We start from the raw sequence: 18,937 nt of genomic DNA, 5'->3' as shown, positions 1-18,937 counted from the left end.
TTATATCTTTAATAATAATATATACATGGTAACACATTTACAGTTTCATTTTATTAATAATGTTATTAACGTAAATATTGCTATTAATATGACATTTGCCAACTGTCCTTCTATTAACATGTAATGGTACGTCACATTATACATTTATTATGGTTTCAGCGAAAATGCTTATTTTACATGTCGCACACGTACGGGCGTGGTACGTGCGTATAAATTATTATGTTCGAAAATATGAAACAAAGAACATTCTGTGACATTCGCGAAATATGAATTGTAACATTACATCGCATGCGTATCGAATACTAATAAATTATAACATGGAACACATTATATGTATGTACGAAATTTTTATCCGACCGATAACGCTGGATTTATCGAAGATACTTGACTTGGTATATTTGACACTTCAGTACAATAGTTTAGAACACTCGCTCTAATCGGTAGCGATTAAACCGCATTCCTTTTACGTTACAAAAAGGTTGCGGAGCAGGTCTCTTTAAAAGAACCGGAGCTCTCTCGTCTCTCATCGTCGAACGTTGCTCGTCCAAGCGTCATCCATTGTTACGTTATCGAGCGCTTTTCGCGAGCTTTCATCCGCATTACAAAACTACGAAACGCGACAAGAAATCCGCGATAGAATCGCTATACATACCGATGGATATCCGTTACGAGAATATTTGAGATCTGTCAAGAAATCTTTCGTATCCCAAGGTAGTTTTTACGGGCAGTTCGTGGATTGCGATGGTGATTCTAACAAATTAATTAGGACAATTTCTGCGATAAAGATTTTACCGAAAGCTAGATGAGAAAGATATCCGGGAAACTTGCGTGTAAAATATTCACGGAGATTCGATGTATTTGTAAGTATACTTCAATTACTCGTTTAAATGCGGCCTCTTTTATGCATTCATTATAATTTAGAAAAATTATTTAATGTACTCTCCTCATCCTTTATATAAAAATTTAGATATTTCAATATCCTTAAATGAACTCTACAAACTTTTACGGTGGATACGATGCAATGATTGTAAAGCAAGCTGTAAAAGCTAATGGCTCGTGCAATAGTTCTAACATGGTGCATTTAACGTTGAAAATATATGATTATGGTTTATTTGTTTTACATGAAAATCATAATCTATGTAATAAAGGGACTTAGACGATCTCATTTAATTAAATGTACAGAGAAAAGTGGAGAGAAAGAGAGAACCAAGGAACGGTATCGTCTTTTGTACAATAAGATGGAATAAAATGAGAAGAAGAAAATGAGAGAAGCAAACAAGTTTATACATATCATGAAATTGCAAGAAACTTTTGCCGCTAAAAGTTCCCATCATACTTGAGAAAAATCCCAGTAAACACGCAGGGCTCATTTCCGTAACAATTATATAATATTCTATATGTATATATTACAGATCATTAAAATGAAACTATAACGTATCAGTTATATCAATAACATAATAAATCTATAATTGTTGCATAGAATTGTTATGTAATTTTGTCGTTACTTTGTTATGTAACATTTTTACAGTTTTGTGAACGTTAATGTGCATACTCTAAAAGTTTCGTAAATGCTACGTAACTCTAACGACGTAAATGTAACGTTATAATAAATACGTAACATTTATACAGTTTTGTGAACGTTAATGTGCATACTCTAAAAGTTTCGTAAATGCTACGTAACTCTAACGACGTAATTGTAACGTTATAATAAATACGTAACATTTATGTATTTTTGTGAACGTAAATGTGCATACTCTAAAAGTTTCGTAAATGCTACGTAACTCTAACGACGTAATTGTAACGTTATAATAAATACGTAACATTTATGTATTTTGGTGAAATGTAAATGTGTATACTCTAAAAGTTTTATAAATGCTACGTAACTCTAATGACATAATTGAAACGTTATGTTAAATACGTACCAATTATGTATTTTGGTGAATGTAAATGTGTACACTCTAAAAACTTCATAAATGCTACATAACTCTAACGACATAAGTGTATCGTTATGTTAAACATGTAACATTAACATTATTTTATTGATGTCAATGTATACATTTTTGTTAAAACCTTGTAAAAAGAATTCGTAAAAGGAAGAGAATTATGCAGAAACAAGAAAATGAAAGATTTTGAGAGAGGAAAGTTGCGATATATTTATTTATAATTTAAAAGCGGTAACAATATATCAATCATGCCTTTTTTAGAGAAGAACTACAACATCACAAACGCGTGCTCCGTGCACACCATATACATTTATTGTGTGTGTACCACATTTGATTTTTTTTGTGTGTATACAGGGTGATTCAAAACAACTTTTAGTTCTTAAAATGTCGTATTCTTGAATTAATTCTAAGACGATTTTTCCTTTATCAAAATTTTATCCGAAGCTTAGTTGTTAAATTATAATATATGTACACACACACACACACACACACACATATGTAATACACAGACACACACGCACACGATAAATGCGTGTGGCGCACGCAAAGCGCACACTTGTAATGTCTAGTAATAACAAAATTTCCATATCGTATTACACATAAAAAAATATATACCATTGTTGACATTTTTGAGTGTTCTGAAAAGATGATAAATGCATATAATATCATTGAGAAAAACGTATTTGAAACATATTTTCTTAATATAGAGTTATAAATGTGGAAAATAAAATTATATATTAAAAAAAAAATTTTAAAATATGCACCAGATATCTTTTTTTGAATGATATATGTATACTATTTTTCTGTTATGTAACATTTATGAAATTTTTATAGTATACACATTTACATTTATCAAAATACATAATTGTTACGTATTTAACATAACATTTCAATTATATCATTAGAGTTACGTAACATGTATGAAACTTTTAGAGTATATACATTTACATTCACCAAAATACATAAATGTTATGTATATTTAACATAACGTGTCAATTATGTCGTTAAAATTACGTGGCATTCACGAAACTTTTAGAGTATACACATTTATGTTCACCAAATTGCATAAATGTTACATAATAGAGTAACGACAAAATGACATAACATTTCTATGTAACAATTATAGATTCATTACGTTATTGACATAACTGATACGTCATAGTTTTGTTTTGTTCATTTATAACATATAGAATATTATGTAATTATTAAGTAAATATACGTTTACTGAAATTTTTTACTTATGTTCTTTGTGCAAGACGCATAATTAGTAAATTTTTCTCTACATTATGCATCTGTGTAAGTTATGTGAACATGCCCTAGGGGGTAAGTCTGTGATTGGCTTATTGTTAGTCGTATTAAGTATACGTGCAAGCATAGACATAGTCGCTGCTACTTGCGAGCGAGAGAGAACGCAAGGAGCACGGAACAGAGTATGTCCTTTTCTACGTGTATCTTTACCCCCACTCCTTAAATAAAGGCAAACGCTCGGTCTAGATATACTATGTCTATGCGTGCAAGGCTGCGTTCGGAAACATCACTCGTGTGCACACGAGTGTCGTTCTATCTTTGTTATGTACCAAAAGTTAAACAAAGATAGAACGTCGCTCGTGTGCACACGGGTAATGTTTCCGAACGCAGCTCTAGTGCGCAATCATCGTACAAAGCATCCCAAGCTTCTGCGCGCTAGGCTTTACTTTTCAATATGACCAAATCTACGAAAACAGTAGTTGTGCGTGTGAAAAAATTGTGTTGAAAGTGTGAACAGTATCGAGATATTGGTAAGTATGAAATAAATATTAACTTAATAATTAATGCCAACAAATGATAATTGTTGTCTTGTGGTAAAAAAGCTATGCTAAAGATTGAATTCCTCTTGTGCAGTGAACAAAAGATACATCGCGTACCACGTGAAAACTGAAAACCACGTGCGCCTAACAAAGGACAAAGGACCTCGTGCCGGCGAAAGATACACCTAGTTTTGCCTCATTATTTTTATATTTTGGCATTTTTATAGTAAGTACGATTTATTTTATGCAACATTATTTTTCCCATGTTTTTTTTACAATATTTGTTGCACGGTCATATAATGAGAAAAACAAGAAATCTCTTATTTGCACTACTTTTTGAATCAGAAGCTTGAATATTTCGAGTGTAAAGTTACATCATTTCTTAATTATAGATTTTTTATTTTTTATTGCATTGCGGCATACTAAATTCCGGTTTATAATTTTTTTATAATGATCGTAATGGTAATTCCAATGATAAATGATATCAATTATGAAATATAGCTTTTATATTGTTGAACAAGATATCTGCATTAGAAAAAACTGTAGATATATTTTTTCGAATACTTCATATATTTTGAAAGTTTATTATTGACTGTTTTCATAATAATTTTTTGCAAATGAAATAGAATCTTATAATTAATAAATATTTTCTATGCATGAGTCTTAATTTTTCAATTTGGTATTTGATCGTGAATTAATTTGATGTAAACTGATTTTTATTCAAGTATAAAATATTTAAACATGATAGCATTAATTATTACAAGTCATTACATAATGAAGTTATAGGTCTTAAAAAATTGTAAATATTATGCGTGCAATATGCTTATATAATTACTTTAATTTATAATTTATAGTTTATAATAACATGCAACGTAACAAAAAAAATTATTCGTGTTTAATTAATTACAACACTAAAATACATTACAAAAATATTTCCGTTAAAAGACATTAAAAAATTATGTAGGTTGTTTCACCATAATTGTGAGAAATCAAATTTTTCATATATAAATGAAATACTATTTAAGAAACATAGATTGCATTTTTTCTGAAATTTTCTATTAGCGTCCTTAAAATATTACATAAATTATATTTTAATTATTGAATTAGTTTGTTTCGATAAAAAACTGCGAATGTCTTAAAACATTTTTTATTTGTCAAAATATTTTTAATTCTCCATATAAGCTTCCTATATATTGTTTCAGTGAAAAAGGAAAATATAATATAAACAATAATATCAGGCAAACCCAAACCTATATTCGTATACATAATCGCAATTCATCTATTTCCTATTGCTTTATAAAATTATATTATGTCCAAATCAAAATTAAGACTAGACATTAATTCTTTAACGCCAAGGCAGCGGCGACGTATTTTCTTAAAAAAATTTCGTAATATCTGCCAAATGACTATTAATTCAAATTTGGAAATTCAAAATAATATCGTAAGTTTATCGAATGGGCCAGGTAACATCGAACAATTACCTCAGCAGCAAAATGTACTAAAAGAAATTGATATCGATTATTCCAATGTAATGAACACTCATAAGTGTACAGAAAATAATCATGATTTAGTTTCTGAACATTCGGAAATTAGTATTGATAAAAATAGTCTTCAGTTAAGTATTTCAAGTGATAAATTTTCTAAAACAGAATTTTGTAAAACAGAACTTATTAACGACATCCGATTATGGGCTATTGAAAATCGTGTCAGTCATTCTGCTATTAGTAGTTTACTGAAAATTCTAGTAAAATACGGCCATAATGTTCCGATTGATGCTCGAACTCTATTTCAAACGCCCAAACAAGTAGACATTATTGAAATGACACCAGGAAAATATTATCATGCAGGTTTAGATGATAGTTTGAAAAAATCTATTCGTAAGCATTATTGTCGAAATAATTTACCATCTCAGATAAATATTAATGTGAATATAGATGGTCTTCCTTTAACAAAATCTTCTGGGAGTCAATTTTGGCCTATTTTAGGTAGTATAGTTGCAGATATTTACACCGAACCGTTTATAATTGGTGTTTATCATGGTTTTGAAAAGCCAAAATGTTGCAATACTTTTTTGAAATATTTTAAGGATGATTGTTTAGAAATTTTCCGAACTGGCATTGTAGAATACGGCAAAAAAATAACTGTGAAATTGAACGTATTTATCTGCGATGCTCCTGCAAAATCGTTTATCAAGGGAACTAAAGGACATAATGCGTATTTTGGATGCGGTAATTGTATTCAAGAGGGAGATTACATAGAAAATCGAGTAACGTACCCAGAAATTAATGCAATGTTAAGATCAGATGAATCTTTTAAATTAAGAAAACAAGAAGAACACCATAAAATCACTTCAAATCTTGAAGATTTAAACATTGGAATGGTTACTCAATTTCCTTTAGACTACATGCATCTCGTACTATTAGGAGTAATGAAAAAATTGTTGCAGTTTTGGATTAAAGGTAAACATAATGTTCGTATGGTTGCAACTCAGATAACTCTTGCTTCAACTTCTTTATTATCTATGTCATTATTCCTACCTAAGGAATTTGCTAGAAAGCCAAGGAAATTAGATGAGGTTGATCGCTTTAAAGCCACCGAATTAAGACAATTATTATTATATACTGGGCCAATAATCTTTTTTAAAAAATTATCACGTGATAAATATGTTCATTTTTTGAGTCTGAGCATAGCAATTCGAATTTTATGTAGCAAAGAATATTGCGTACAACTGCTTGATTATGCACACAGTTTATTATTGTATTTTGTTGAAAATTATTGCACATTATATGGTCGTCAATATTTATCATATAACGTTCATAATTTAATTCATTTGTGTTATTATGTAAAATTATGGGGAGTGTTAAATAAATTTAGTGCGTTTAAGTTCGAAAATTACATGCAAAAAATTAAATCAAGAATTAGATCTTCGAGTCGGCCATTAGAACAATTAGTCAATCGTTGTAAAGAAGAAGATAATTTTAATATAACAAATGTAGAAAAGAATTATCCAATACCAAAAGTACGTATTATAAATGGCAAAAAGATAATAAAATCAGTTCAATGTAAAGGTTTCTATCTAAGTACAAGAACTGCTGATAATTGTTGTCTTTTGTTAGATGGTACAACGATTTCACTTACGACAATTTATTTTAAAAATAAACAGATTTACATTATTGGCAAAAAGTATTTAAATATTAAATCATTTTTTCGCATTCCATGCAACTCTTTAAATATCGGAATTAAAAAAATTAACGAGTCACAGTATGAGTTAATTACTATTCCATTGTCTGATATTAAATTAAAATGTGTAAAACTGCCTTTATGTGACGAAGAAGCTGTGATCTTGCCTTTACTGCACCAACAAGATATATGTTTATGGCGAGTACTCATATTGATAGAATATATAATTGAAAACAATATTAAATTAATTAACAAGTTTTACTTTTTTACAGATTATTAATAATGGTAAAAAATTTCGCTGTCGTAACTTTTCCAAGCGATGGGAATAATGAAGAAGAGATCGTATCAGAAGTTCCATCTTTATGGCTTTCTTCCAATTTAACAGAATGCTGATGGCCATCGGTAAAAAATATAAACATGTTTATTGTGAAACAAACTCCACCTGTTACTAATAATCCTAAATGGACACTTTATCCTATCAAATTTCATGGATATTATGGTAATTTATATTTTACTTCAGAATTTATGTAATTATTTTTTTAATATTTTAAAAAAATAATGTAATTTGTAAATTACGGTTTTGTCCTAATCAAGATTCATTAGATGAGGCTAGACAAAGAGCAACGAATTATTCTTCAAGCGATGAAAATAATACAAATCAAATAAAGAAGTCATGCACAAAACGGTCACTAAATACAGTTTATGATAATGAATCTGAATCTGATTCTGATGACTCACGTTCAATTATACCAAATCCACCATCAATCCACAATGTCTCACAATCAGCCAAAAATATTCAATCAATCTCAAATATTTTGGATTCAACAATTATTAATAATATTGATATGGAAATTCTTGATGGAACTATAGTACCTCACAAAAGTAATTTTTATTTTAATTCTTTTATTCCATTTTTATTATCTCTATAATAAAACGGTTTTTTTTTAAATTATAGTTATTGTTTATTATGAGTAATCTAATACTTTTTTAATATTTCTAGATATGCAGGATGTATATACGTTAGTGTCAGAAATGTCAGATAAAATGGAAGGTTTTGTATTTACTTTTTATCTTATAATTTTATTAATATCTCTTTATGGCATTGTTTACTCAATATTATTAATTTTTTAGATAATTTTGAAAAAATATGTACAGCTATAACTACAATTTCATTAGACATACAAACTATAGATATTCGTTTAAAAAACATAGAAACACAACATAACCAACATAAGTCTAAAGACTCTGCCAGGGATACATCAAATATACAAAAATCTTTTCCGTTTAAGAGTATAAATGAAATAATAGCTTTTGAAAAGAATTTATCAGAAAATGCAGATGAGTACAACAAATTTGTAAGTTTAATTAAGTTATTTAAATGCAAATTTTATTTAAATAGAATAATGTAAATTATATTATTGGTATGTTTTATTTCTAAAGATGCTGTATATATCTCGCATAGGCGGAGGGTCCGCTAAAGAAAATTTAATTCGTATATATCGAACTTTATTTTCTAATGAAGTTGCCAAGGTATCATCCTGGAAAGGACTACGTAATCATTTTAAAATAAGTAGTTTAAAGTTTATATTGACGGGAATACAAGGTAAAATATATTTTTATATTTATAAATAAATTTATAAAATATGCAATTTAATTTAATGTAAAATTTTTTTAATAATTCAGCAACAATTTTGGCTCAACATCAATTCACAAACAAAGAGTTTGAAGACATCACGAAAGAATGGTTTCGCCAAGGTGGTCAAAGGCTTAGCAGACAACAAAAAGACTCTGAAGAAGCAAATCCGCAAGTTATTTAAATGTCTCAAAAGCTTATTATTTTTTCATTATAATCTTTTTTCTTATTAGTCTATGAGCTTTCGGCTTATGATCTTTTTTTTATTGGCCTAGAGTCTTAATTAACATAAGAAATATTTTTTTTAACTAATGTTTTTTTTATATTGAATGATTTTAACACTAAACCTACCACGACTGGTTAAACAATCGGTCAAAACGTTATCAAAGTTTAAAAATTTCTGCATTTGGTATAAATAAGTTGTCGGTAGATTTAGTGTTAAATACTTAAGTTTTTAAATTTTTATGTTCTAAAATCTAAAATCATAGTCTGCACTCTTTTCATTTTGAGTTCTCAACGTCATTATTTGAGTTAAATACTTCTTTTAGGAGAATTAGTAGAATTAAAGTATGCATTATGTTGATACATTTAATAGTTTATCTAACAATCTTTTTAATTACAAAAAGTATAATTGCTTTATTGTTTTTCTTTCAAATGAAAATCGAATTGCGTTTCCATTTTTGTTTAAATTAGATTTATTCTAACGGTACACACTTATATTATTAACAAATGTGTTATAATTAACGAATCATACATGAATCTCAAAGATTTTGACAAGTGTGTTTATGAAAAGTTTATGGATGTAAAAATTATAGTTTTCATGTGGGGAGAAGCCTAAAAAACTCATTTCTTATTGATGTATAGCGTTAAAACAAAAAATAATATCGCGAATACTCGAGTGTACCGTGAAGTTTAAATTTATCATATTAATTACTATTATAATAAATTTATAATTTATAATATTTCTAAATTTAATTAATTTATAATATTATTAATTGTTATTAGTGTACTATATTTTGCAACAAAATTAGGAAATTATTGTACTTCGGCGTAAAAAGGCGTAGAAAGGATGAAATTCAAATTGATATACTTTTCGAAAAAATTATCACAGAATGATATTTAAAACAGATTTTAAAGCTAGAAAACATAACTTTCCAATGCTCTAACGGAGATTTTTCTAACGATTTTTCTTATACAGATTTTATTACAAGTGGTGCTACTTTAAAATGAGCTTTGTAATTGTAGAAAAAAACTTCAACTTTAATAGGCGAGTACGTAGAGAACAATTTTTTCATCAATTCTATTAATTGTAATAAAACTTAACATTTTCTCTTTAAAATGCTTTTTTTAAACAGTTCTACGACCATATGACATTTTTTTTGCAAAAATACGTGAATTTGATTCTTTTTAATTTTGTGATTCTAATTGTTTGCAAAGTATATTAATTAATACAATATAAGTGCAATTTGTTATTTAAGTTTGAAATTATTATTAGCTATTAGTATATTTAAAGTTTTCTCTTAAAAAAAATATCTAAAATTATGTAATATAATTTAAATTATCATTATAATTGTAATTTGAAACAAAAATTAATTTTATAAATATTAATAATATTTGTTAAAAGATTTATTCATAAATTTGTTACAAGATTCATTTATTTAACAATTTAGCATATGTGGAAATAAAGAGTTGTTCAAGAAATCAAGTTTTTATTGTTATATATATCCATATCTTTATATATACACGATTTTCTAAACATAAATAATATAAGTTAATTCTCTTAATTTTAATAAAAAAACAACCATTAGTAATTTTATCCAATCAATAATTTTGCGCTGTATATTCAACTATAGCAGAATAGTTTCTTCATTTTAATCATTGATAAATATATATGTATTATTAATATATATATTTATCAATGATTAGACTGAAAAAAGACTATTCTATTATAGTTACTTAATTTCATGTCTAAATTTTAGATATTTGTTATTTGTTATTATCATTTTGTTACATATTATATACAGCATAGTGTTGCTGTATATAATACGTGACATTTTGATCTAAATGTTACCTGTAAATTACATAATGGTTACTAGAACAGATAATATGTGTTCTGTAAATAATATATAAATATTACAGAACAGTATGTACTAAATTCTATTATAATGACGTAATTTTATATCTAAATTTTATGTATCTATTACGTATTATATACAGGCATAATGTTGCTGATATTTTCATCTAAACATCATTTAAAAGTTGACATAATCGTTACCATATCTGTTCTCTCAATGTTACAGAACAGTGTTTACTATGTTCTGTTACAGTTACGTAATTTATATATATAAATTTTATGTATCTATTACGTTTTAAAAGTTGACATAATGGTTACCATATCTGTTCTGTCAATGTTATGTAAATGTTACAGAACAGTGTTTACTATGTTCTGTTATAGTTATGTAATTTCATATATAAATTTTATGTATCTATTACATTTTAATTTCATGTATCTATTATGTTTGATATACAAGAATAATGTTGCTGACATTTCCATCTAAACGTTACTTAATCGTGGACATAACGGTTACCACAACAGCGAACAGCTGTTTTGTAAATGTTCTGTAAAAGTTACAAAACAGTGTTTATTGGGATATTTATTTCTTATAAATAATCATTGTTTATATATATAGAAATATATAAAGGGATCTTTTGACGCGATGTAATTCCTTATATCAAGAAAAATAATGGGCTTCGCGAAAGATTTATAACAAGCTGCGTATCGGGCCTCCCCTTATATAGCAAATAGCGATATCATTACAACCCTACGGCACAATAGTGATATCATTACAGCATTGGCATGGCGCGATGGAAAAGATCTCATTGCTACAAGGCGACGCAGTCTACACAGTTTATGACATATCGATCGTATTCACGACAGAGAACGCTGAGCTCAGCATTGTCTGTCACGTTGAAGGAACGTGCGCATCGCCGTGACATTTCCTCTCCTTTCAGCGCGACGATATACCCAAAGATCTAAGAATCTTTAAGTAGATTACGACAATCGTATTTCAGAAAATTTTCAATGATGATGATCGCGCTATAGTAGCGAAATACAGGGACATGATTGCGATAGCTCCGCGACAACAAATTTTATTACTTTTTGAAAAGGTGTTTGCGCCAATAAAGGCCAAAAAATATAGAGATATGAATCGGGTTTTCATCGCTTTTTCCTGAATCGCAATCCGTTTTCGCGAGTATCAATTAAACGGCGCGTGTTTTTCCAATGAATGATAAAAAAAAAAGTTTAACGTCCGACTGATATTAAATCTTTTATAAGGCACGAAGCAAACTATTGACAAAATAAATATGTGTCTCGTTCGAGGAAATAATTATACATATATATATATATAAAAAAAAAAAAAATCGATCAATTTTACAAAAGAAGAACAAGAAGTTGAGATATAATTTTAATTTAGGATATATTATTTAGAAAATAATTTAATTAAAAATAATTTTTATATTTAAATATATTACAGTTGCATTCAAATCTCTCAAATGACGCGCTTTAAAAAATCCAATCCCGTTCGAATAGTCATAGCATTAATTTTAAAATTTCTATAGAATTATATATGTCGTAGAAAAATGATTAATAAAATATCTGAAAAAGAGAAAAGTAACGAGAAATTACGCGGGCAAATGGAAATAAATCCGCGAATGCTTCACAAAAGGCTGTATGCATTCCTCTGTAGAAGTTGGTGGATAGCTTACGATCGATAGCTTACGTGATTTTAGAGCGCAGATTTTTATCTGGCTTGTCCGGCATCAATAACGCTAACAGGAAAATCTGCAATACTGCGTTCAATTTTTAACGATATCGTAACATTTTATTAAAAAAAAAAAAAAAAAAAAACACACACACACACCATTACAAAACCAATGATGGTATAATTTACAGAAATATACAATACTTTGTCTTTACTTCATTCGTTTTCAAACTTCTCCTCGAAGTATCGTGAAAAGCATTTCGATTATATTTTTCACAGTGTATTACGTTCAAGGGTCCAGTTTTTACTTGATCTGTTTGAAAATTGCATCCCAAGTGTTTTATTCGTTCTTATATGGTTACACTGTACACGCAGGAGCAATTGTGTTGCAATGTACACACATTCGAAGGACCTGAATTTAATTTAAGTATTTTTCCACGTTCGCACGAGTATTTTTATTACGGAGCAACATAGAAAATAATAGAGGTGAGGTACGGGAGGCGTTGAGCGATAAACGATAAAATGGGTTTTTGCTACGAACACTATTTGCTGGAACAACAAATTGTCACGAAGCGGATAAAAATTTATTTGCAATTTCAACGGCTGTCCATGAGAAAGTTCTCCCCGCCACGCGCTGGAATTTCATTGAAAAACACGTGCCGGTAATCTATAGAATAATTATATATACATATGTATACACTTTCTCGTGAAAATGACGAAATAATGCAGCAGCTTGGAAACTTGGTTAACGGAAAGCTCCGACAAAGTTTAAGAAGTTTTGAACCAGTTTTATATATCCGAGATCTAACTTCATATATATATACACGAGGTATCCCAATATTATTGTCATTAATCATTATCTCTAATTTTTAAGAAGAAATTCTTTATTATATTTAAGGAGAGATTGAATGAAATTCAAAGTTGCATTTTTTTATCATAAAAAATATAATAATACGTCGCTGTTTATATATACAGGGTGGCTCGCGTAAAGTGTTACAAGCTAATAACTCTAAAAATATTTGTCAAATCAAAAAATTGTTCATGAGAATCTTTCATGTTTTCGAGGGGCCTTTCTAACTACGTGAACATAAAATTGCCCCCGCTCCTTCTCTAAAGGGGGCAGGGGGTAACTTGAAAATTTTTAATATGTATATTCGATCTATTATACATATATATAATAAATGTATTATAAAATAAAAAATAGGACTGCGCGAATATTTCCTCCGAGATATTAAATAAGAATTAGACAATTAACAGAGTTGACGGGTGCATCGCGAAAAAAAGAACTGCTGGGATCATAAGGATTAATGTTTAAATCTTCTTAGTCAAGAGGATTTAGCTTGACCTAGATGGTTCGGGAGTTGACCTTTCCCTCGATACTATCTTATCGAGTGAAAGCGATCGAAGCTGCTCGCAGTCGTCGTAAAAGTGGAAAAGTAAGACTACCCGAGAACACGTAGTAATAATTTATGTCGCCCCCGCGAATATAGCAGCCAATAACCGCGGCCAGACGGTAACAGTCGGGAAAGATGGTCGGGGATTGTGCGGTGGTGGCGGTCGAGCAATCGCGCCCCGGGAAAGAGGAGAGACAGAAAGGGGGCGGGAAAAGAGGGTGAGACGCGCATATGAAAAACGCAGGCACGAAAAAAAAGGAAAAGTGGCGAGATATACATGATAGTTACCCGCGGATTTAACCCCATCGCTACTACATCTTTATATTCCGGAGAGGCAGTTTTTCTGACGCAAAAACGTGCTGTAGAACTTTTTTAATAAGAAGGAGAGAGATAGAGGTCTCATATAAAGTCATTTCCTAAATCTTTATCGTACAGTTTCGTGTTGCGAAGTAATTTTATGAAATTCATCTTTTTTTTTTTTTTCAGAAAAGATATGTAGAATGAATTACGTCACTCCGCGGGCGCGTAAACGTATTTTATTATTCTACACGTAGACAGGTCTTTCTCTGTGTCCATAAAGTTACAATTCTTAAAGTCTTCGCAAGTCACTCTTGCAATAAATAACGTGTTTATTGTCTAAGAACCCAGCGCGAAGAAACTAGTTTAAACTCTTATTGAAGGAATAAAAAATCCCGAATAGTCACAATAATATCAAAGAAAATGTATTGTTAAAGTTAATAAAATAAATATTATAACTTATAATAATATAATAATAGCTCATTCTTAATCTCGTCTAAACAGATGAAACAAAAACAGCTTATTGCGTCTATTTTTTTAAAGTTTCTTTTCAAAAACTTTCGTGAGATAATTTAACATACTTTAATACTTATTAAAATTAGCATTCCTCTATTATCATGCTTCATGCACCCTCTCAAATATGTCCATAACAGTAAAGTATAAATAGATAGAGAACGTGATACAACGATTATTATTCCTTAAATATATTGTTTATCTAAAAATAAAATGTTTTATTTTATTTAAAAAAAAAAATATATATATATAGACAAAATGTGTCGTGTGTGGGATAACACGTCCCGATAAATCGTAACGGAAAAAGTTAGGCAAGTCAAGTACCCTCGTTCTTTGTGGAGTTACATCCCCGTTTGTGAAATCGATTCTCCGTCGATTTTCCACGCGCACATCCGCTTTTGAACAACTCGAGGCTTCTTCGCAGAAAGTGCTTGAAATTTTCTGATGGAGCCCATTCGAGACATCGCGTGCCCGTGCGCAAGCACAATATTGAGTTTCAAGTCTCCCTTTATGCTCCCACATTGTTCCCGCGAACGAGACGTTTGCCGAGAGCCTTTGTCCTTCGCAGCAAACTTCGGTATTTCCGAAAATCAAAGTAATATTCGATTTGCCAGTTTTTGAAAACTCAAAGACTCAATCCGACATTGATATTCGCAATATCGAACAAAAATACAACCGAGGAGTACAAAAGAAATTATTATTCAGCTGAATTGTTCGCGGAGTCAGATAAAAATTACTGAAGTGAAAAGATAAATAACAACAGCGTTGCTTGTGATTTCGATCATGCATATGTATGTGCGTATGTTTGTGTTGTCGTATCGTGCAACAAAAAAAGAAAGAAAGAAAAAAAAAAGAAAAAGAAAAACTCACCTTTATGTAAAATTTTGTAAAATTCTTCAATTATTTTATTAATTGTATATTACACTCGTTAAAGTTATCAATGTTTTCGTTTATCCAATATAATTAAATTATTAAGATTATTAAATAAAAAAACGAGATATATAGTAAAAATATGTAGTTATATATGTGTTCAGATTTTTATAATTGTTATTAGAATCAAGATAAAAATTGCTCTCTAAATATTGTATATCGATAGATAAAAGAGATGAGGCGAAAAAAAATTTCGTACAAGTTATAGAAAATTGAAGGCTGCTCTCAAACTTCTTTTTTATTAAGATGTAATCCGTGACTGGATTTCAGAACGAGGACAAAAGCTTTTTCGGAAGATGGTGCGCAAAGTTTTTACTAAGAATACGTATTTGTCGAAGACGTAATTTAATTCTTCGGGCTGAAGCGAGAATTATCATTTTGTTCGAACAATAGGATCGAATCGATCTTTTATATAAATAAAATTAATAAATTTTATATGAAAAATAAAATTTTGCAATTTTTGTTGTTTTAAAAACTTCGTCTCATCTTTTTAAGTGTAATAATTTTCATATTTGCGTATATATGTAATACATCGTAAATATAATATATGTCGATTATAATATTGTAGATATCTGCATCGTGAATTTATTATTTCGATACACATTTCTTTTCCTTGGAACCCTATTAAATTATTGCAATTTTGTGTAAACAAATTTTTTTTTTCTCATCTATGAATATTTTATACACTCCATCCGCAGAGATAAATATATTATTACAACTAATATATATTATTACATATCTCATACAAAGCACATGAAACACAGCACGATGCGTTTATCAACGAATTTTATAGTTTAGTCTCTGCAATAATATAATAAACATTACGAATAATGTAATAATTCAATTACGTTTTCAAATGAGCGCTCCATATCCCCTCGTCCCCCTATCTATTTCGTTATAAACTTTCGCCGATTTAATTTACGCGTTAGATCTTGGCCGTTCATTGCGCGTCAGCAGATTTCATCAAATACATAATTAAAAGAGTTCGATCGTCCTTGAGTGCATTCCGTGCAGGCAAGTCATTGATTATAAGTGAAATGTCGAACGGTCTTGTGAAAAGCATACCATATATCTCTCCGAGACAATCGATGTAGTGATCGTCAATAAATATATCGATGCTCCACCGCACCAATTATTGCGCTTGTAAAAATGATATTTGTCTCTCGCGTCGAATATTTGAAGGAAACAAATGGAGCTGAACGATATGTTATATTCATGCGGAAGAAATGAGAAAATGTAATCGTGCATAAATTTCAGAATTGAACGAGAAGGTTGAAACTCTGTTCTGGAAGAAAAAAAAAAAAACATACGCGCATGCGTGCGTTTATATATTATAATATTAAATAATATTGAATGAAAAGAAGAGAGAAAATTAGGAATAATTTTCTCGGATAACTTTAATATTTAGACAGATACATTTTGTGTGTCAACTAGAATAGACGAGTATTTAAGTAATGTAAAGCTACGTAATGTCACTAAAATCCTTTAATAGGTATTACATACTATATTTCATAATTTAAACATTTCAATCTCCGCGAAAGCTCTCTCGGTTTAATGGCTCGAGCCAGTAGAAATGGTCTTTAATTATTGCGTATCATCAGGCACTATAAAAACGTGTCCACATAAAATTGTTAAAATACCTTGGGACTGTCGTAATGTTCCATCTCCGAGATAAGTATCATAATTAACGAAAATCCAGCTTAGAGCTGAATTATATCGTGCGAGAAAAAAATTAAGAATAAATAAATTGTAAGCTCTTTCATAGTTCACATTTATTTTTGACATTTTATATTCAACATATGATAATATAAGTTTAACAGAAATGGATACAGTATTATTTTATAATAAGCGAGTTTTCAAAAGCCAGGAGATACGAAACAATTCTGAATTTTATCGCCGACTTGCCATTTGCTTCTCTGAACGCACGTCTGTTCAGCTTCATCACGTGACGTTAGCGTGCCGTTTTAAATATTCAGCGCGACGGATGGAGGGTTGAAGGAAGTAAAATTTCAACCGAAGGAAAGATAGATGAGCTCCACGGAATGATATTTTAATCGCGGAAATCGCGGCGAGTAACATTCGCGCCAATGTCGATTCTCCCCTAAAGATTACTGTTTTAATGGTGGCGTGATGCACCGGGATCGTTTCATATCCCCGTGGTCGTTTTATATTGCCATGAATTATACGAGCGAGTTCGCTATATACCTTCCCTTTACGCGCGGGTTTTACGGCCGAAAGGAAGCCGAGAGATCGACTGCTGCTGTTTATATATATATATATATATATATTGTGTGTGTATACGCGGCGATATAAAAGCCAACTGAGAATCGCCTCTCGCAACTTTTTCAATAAATCCGCATTTCCTCCACGTATATTTGAACGCACTCGAAACGCACAGCGCGAAACTGAAGAACGAATAAATATGTATTGATTTTTCGTATTAATCGACGCAGCCGTAAACAACATCGATCCCGAGAACAAATAATAATTATATTGGTATGTATGTGCAGAGTATAGTTTTCAGCTAATCTGTCCGCTTCATAAAAGGGGGGGGGGGGAGGGGGTCAGTATACATACAAACAAATATATTAATAAAGCATTTAAAAAAAAATATATATATATATATATATATCAAAATAAGATAAATTCGTTTTAATTGAATAAATAAACATATTTTTTCTCACTATTTTCAGCTTATTTTGCTTTATAAATCGCTATCGGATCTTGATACTTTAATATTTTAATGCAATTTTAGGTTTCAAAGCTCTTTCAGTGACCTTTCTATTTATCGCACAGATCGTGCTGGGTCATCTTGTATAGCCGCAGGTACTCGAGGTCGAATAAAACAACAGCGATTATTCACAACGTCACCAACTCAGTGCAGAAAGTTTCAAGGAATTTAGTTCATCGAGATGTAATCGGATTCATCCGGAAACCAATAGTTTTAATGGTCATTGATCTGACGATCTAAAAATCTAATCATCTAACAATCTAAGACAACATTTTCTTTTTCTTTTATATGCTCTCTTAAACTGAATCGGTAAACATATCATTGTGATTAAAGCAGTGACAAAATTTTACCGAAGATCAATGAATATTTTACTGATCTCGAAAGAAAACACCCCCGCACACATTTTGCTCCTCTGTTTTATATTTGACAGATTATGGTAATTAAATTTCACTGAAAATCAGCCATTATTAACTGATTTTTCTCATTGAGATTTCATTGTTTTCAGTGTTATAATTATAATTGTAATTACTATTTATTAGCGATAATACACTGATTCCATTTAAGAGAATATTCGTATAAAGAATAATTATATATAAATAAATGTACGATATATAACGCTATTAATATATTTTATAATGTTAATAATAATATACAAGGTGGGGCCAAACGTTCCGGTCAGACTTTGAGATTTTATAGGAAATTTAATTCTGGACAAAAAGTTTCTCACATAAACATGAATTGAAAAATGCTTCCTTAAAAAATTAG

The 18,937-nt window shown here is 29.8% G+C and overlaps 2 protein-coding genes across 10 annotated transcripts in view; one reads left to right on the top strand and one right to left on the bottom strand.

Moving 5' to 3' along the window:
• LOC138935208 (metabotropic glycine receptor) overlaps positions 1 to 18,937 on the bottom strand; it is a 91,558-nt gene that overhangs the window by 59,386 nt on the left and 13,235 nt on the right. The gene's annotated exons all lie outside the window — the stretch shown is intronic.
• LOC138934574 (uncharacterized) lies at positions 3,653 to 10,024 on the top strand. 4 transcript variants are annotated; one of them, XR_011447153.1, is made up of 9 exons: positions 3,653 to 3,721; positions 3,825 to 3,956; positions 4,933 to 7,108; positions 7,183 to 7,312; positions 7,514 to 7,792; positions 7,911 to 7,961; positions 8,042 to 8,265; positions 8,351 to 8,513; positions 8,594 to 10,024. XR_011447153.1 is itself a non-coding variant. In XM_070298490.1 (8 exons), exons 3-8 carry the CDS (start codon positions 7,273 to 7,275, stop codon positions 8,725 to 8,727), a joined length of 891 nt encoding a protein of 296 aa, XP_070154591.1. In that variant the 5' UTR covers positions 3,653 to 3,721; positions 3,825 to 3,956; positions 7,183 to 7,272; the 3' UTR covers positions 8,728 to 10,024. The 4 variants fall into 4 exon arrangements, 2 of the variants coding, with proteins under 2 accessions (XP_070154591.1, XP_070154590.1); XR_011447152.1 differs by having other exon boundaries at positions 7,183 to 7,409; positions 7,505 to 7,792; XM_070298490.1 differs by lacking the exon at positions 4,933 to 7,108.

This window comes from Polyergus mexicanus, unplaced genomic scaffold (assembly GCF_030449975.1).
Source record: "Polyergus mexicanus isolate NDT 795.1 unplaced genomic scaffold, iyPolMexi1.0 SCAF_7, whole genome shotgun sequence".
NCBI lineage: Eukaryota > Metazoa > Arthropoda > Insecta > Hymenoptera > Formicidae > Polyergus > Polyergus mexicanus.
The sequence above is the reverse complement of the archived record's forward strand: the minus strand, read 5'-3'. Positions and strand labels throughout refer to the sequence as shown.